General features: G+C 56.9%; 1 protein-coding gene across 1 annotated transcript in view; it reads right to left on the bottom strand.

The window, feature by feature from the left end:
* DENND2D (DENN/MADD domain containing 2D) overlaps window positions 1-803 on the bottom strand; it is a gene marked incomplete at its 5' end in the record, with an annotated part of 7,520 nt that extends 6,717 nt beyond the window's left edge. The window contains 2 exons of the mRNA XM_010024962.1: window positions 63-175; window positions 622-803. Coding sequence (XP_010023264.1) covers window positions 63-175; window positions 622-803 — 295 coding nt within the window. The remainder of the gene's footprint in view (window positions 1-62; window positions 176-621) is intronic.
* Window positions 804-1,024: the final 221 nt, after the last annotated feature.

Raw genomic sequence — 1,024 nt, 5'->3', positions numbered from 1 at the left:
GGGATGGAATGGGATGGGATGGGATGGCTCCGCCAGCCCAGAGCCTGCAGTGGGGCTGGTACCTGGTGAACTCGGTGACAGGGGCCCAGTTGTTGCCATCGGGGAAGCAGAAGAGGGGGATGGCTTGTAGGAGACGTTCCTCCTCCTCCTTCTGGCCCTTCAGCAAGTTCTCACGCTGGAACGAAGCGATGCCAAGAGTCAGGGTGAAGGAGGGTGCCCGTAGTCCCCGGGGGTGGGAGAGGCGTGTTGCAAAGCAAACCCTGGCTCACACCCAAGCAGAAGGTGCTGCACATCCCTGTGCATCTCCCCAGAGTCCAGTTTTTGCTTCTTTTCCCCCATGGATTGTGGGACACGGCAGAGGCACACAGGGGCCACTCTCCAAGCAGGGTTCTCCTCCTGTGCCACCTCCCCAAGGTGAGATTTTCTCCACTTCTGGGACAGGAATTCATGGAGCACCCCTGGGATTATTGTCCTGGGGTTTGTGGCCCTGGGGTTTGGGGCTGCAGCTCAAGGGCATGAGCTACTTTCCTGTTCTCCTCCCCTGGCTCTTGTGATGGAGCAAAACCCCCTTTTCCTCTAAGTTTGGAAAACTCATTTTCCTGGGAACACGGGACTACGTACCTTTGGGAACTGGTAGGTTATCTTGGGTTCATAACGTCCGTCTGGCATCTTCTTCAGGGACACCACCACCAGGTACTCGAAGAAGAACTGTCCAGCAGAATAGAGGAGAGAGCTCCGCTCCCCTGCCTTCCCCTGTGCTGCCCGCGATGGGTTCTCTGCAGCAGGAGCCTCCTCTTTGCCTTCTGTAGCCAAAAAAGCACAACCGAAAAGAGACGTCAGCATGAAATGAAAGGCAGGGGGTGTCCTGGGGGCAGGAGAGGAGCTGCAGAGCTGCACAGGAACCAGCCAAAGAGGCTGGAGGGAGCCAGGACTGGTGCTCAGTGGGGTTTGGTCCCCAGCACTGAGCACTGGGGACATGGAAAGGAAAGAGAAATGGCTTTTATCAGTCCTTTGGGGAAAACCA

This window comes from Nestor notabilis, unplaced genomic scaffold, assembly GCF_000696875.1.
Source record: "Nestor notabilis isolate BGI_N333 unplaced genomic scaffold, ASM69687v1 scaffold17092, whole genome shotgun sequence".
NCBI lineage: Eukaryota > Metazoa > Chordata > Aves > Psittaciformes > Psittacidae > Nestor > Nestor notabilis.
Note: the sequence above shows the minus strand (reverse complement) of the source record. Positions and strands in the feature narration are given on the sequence as shown.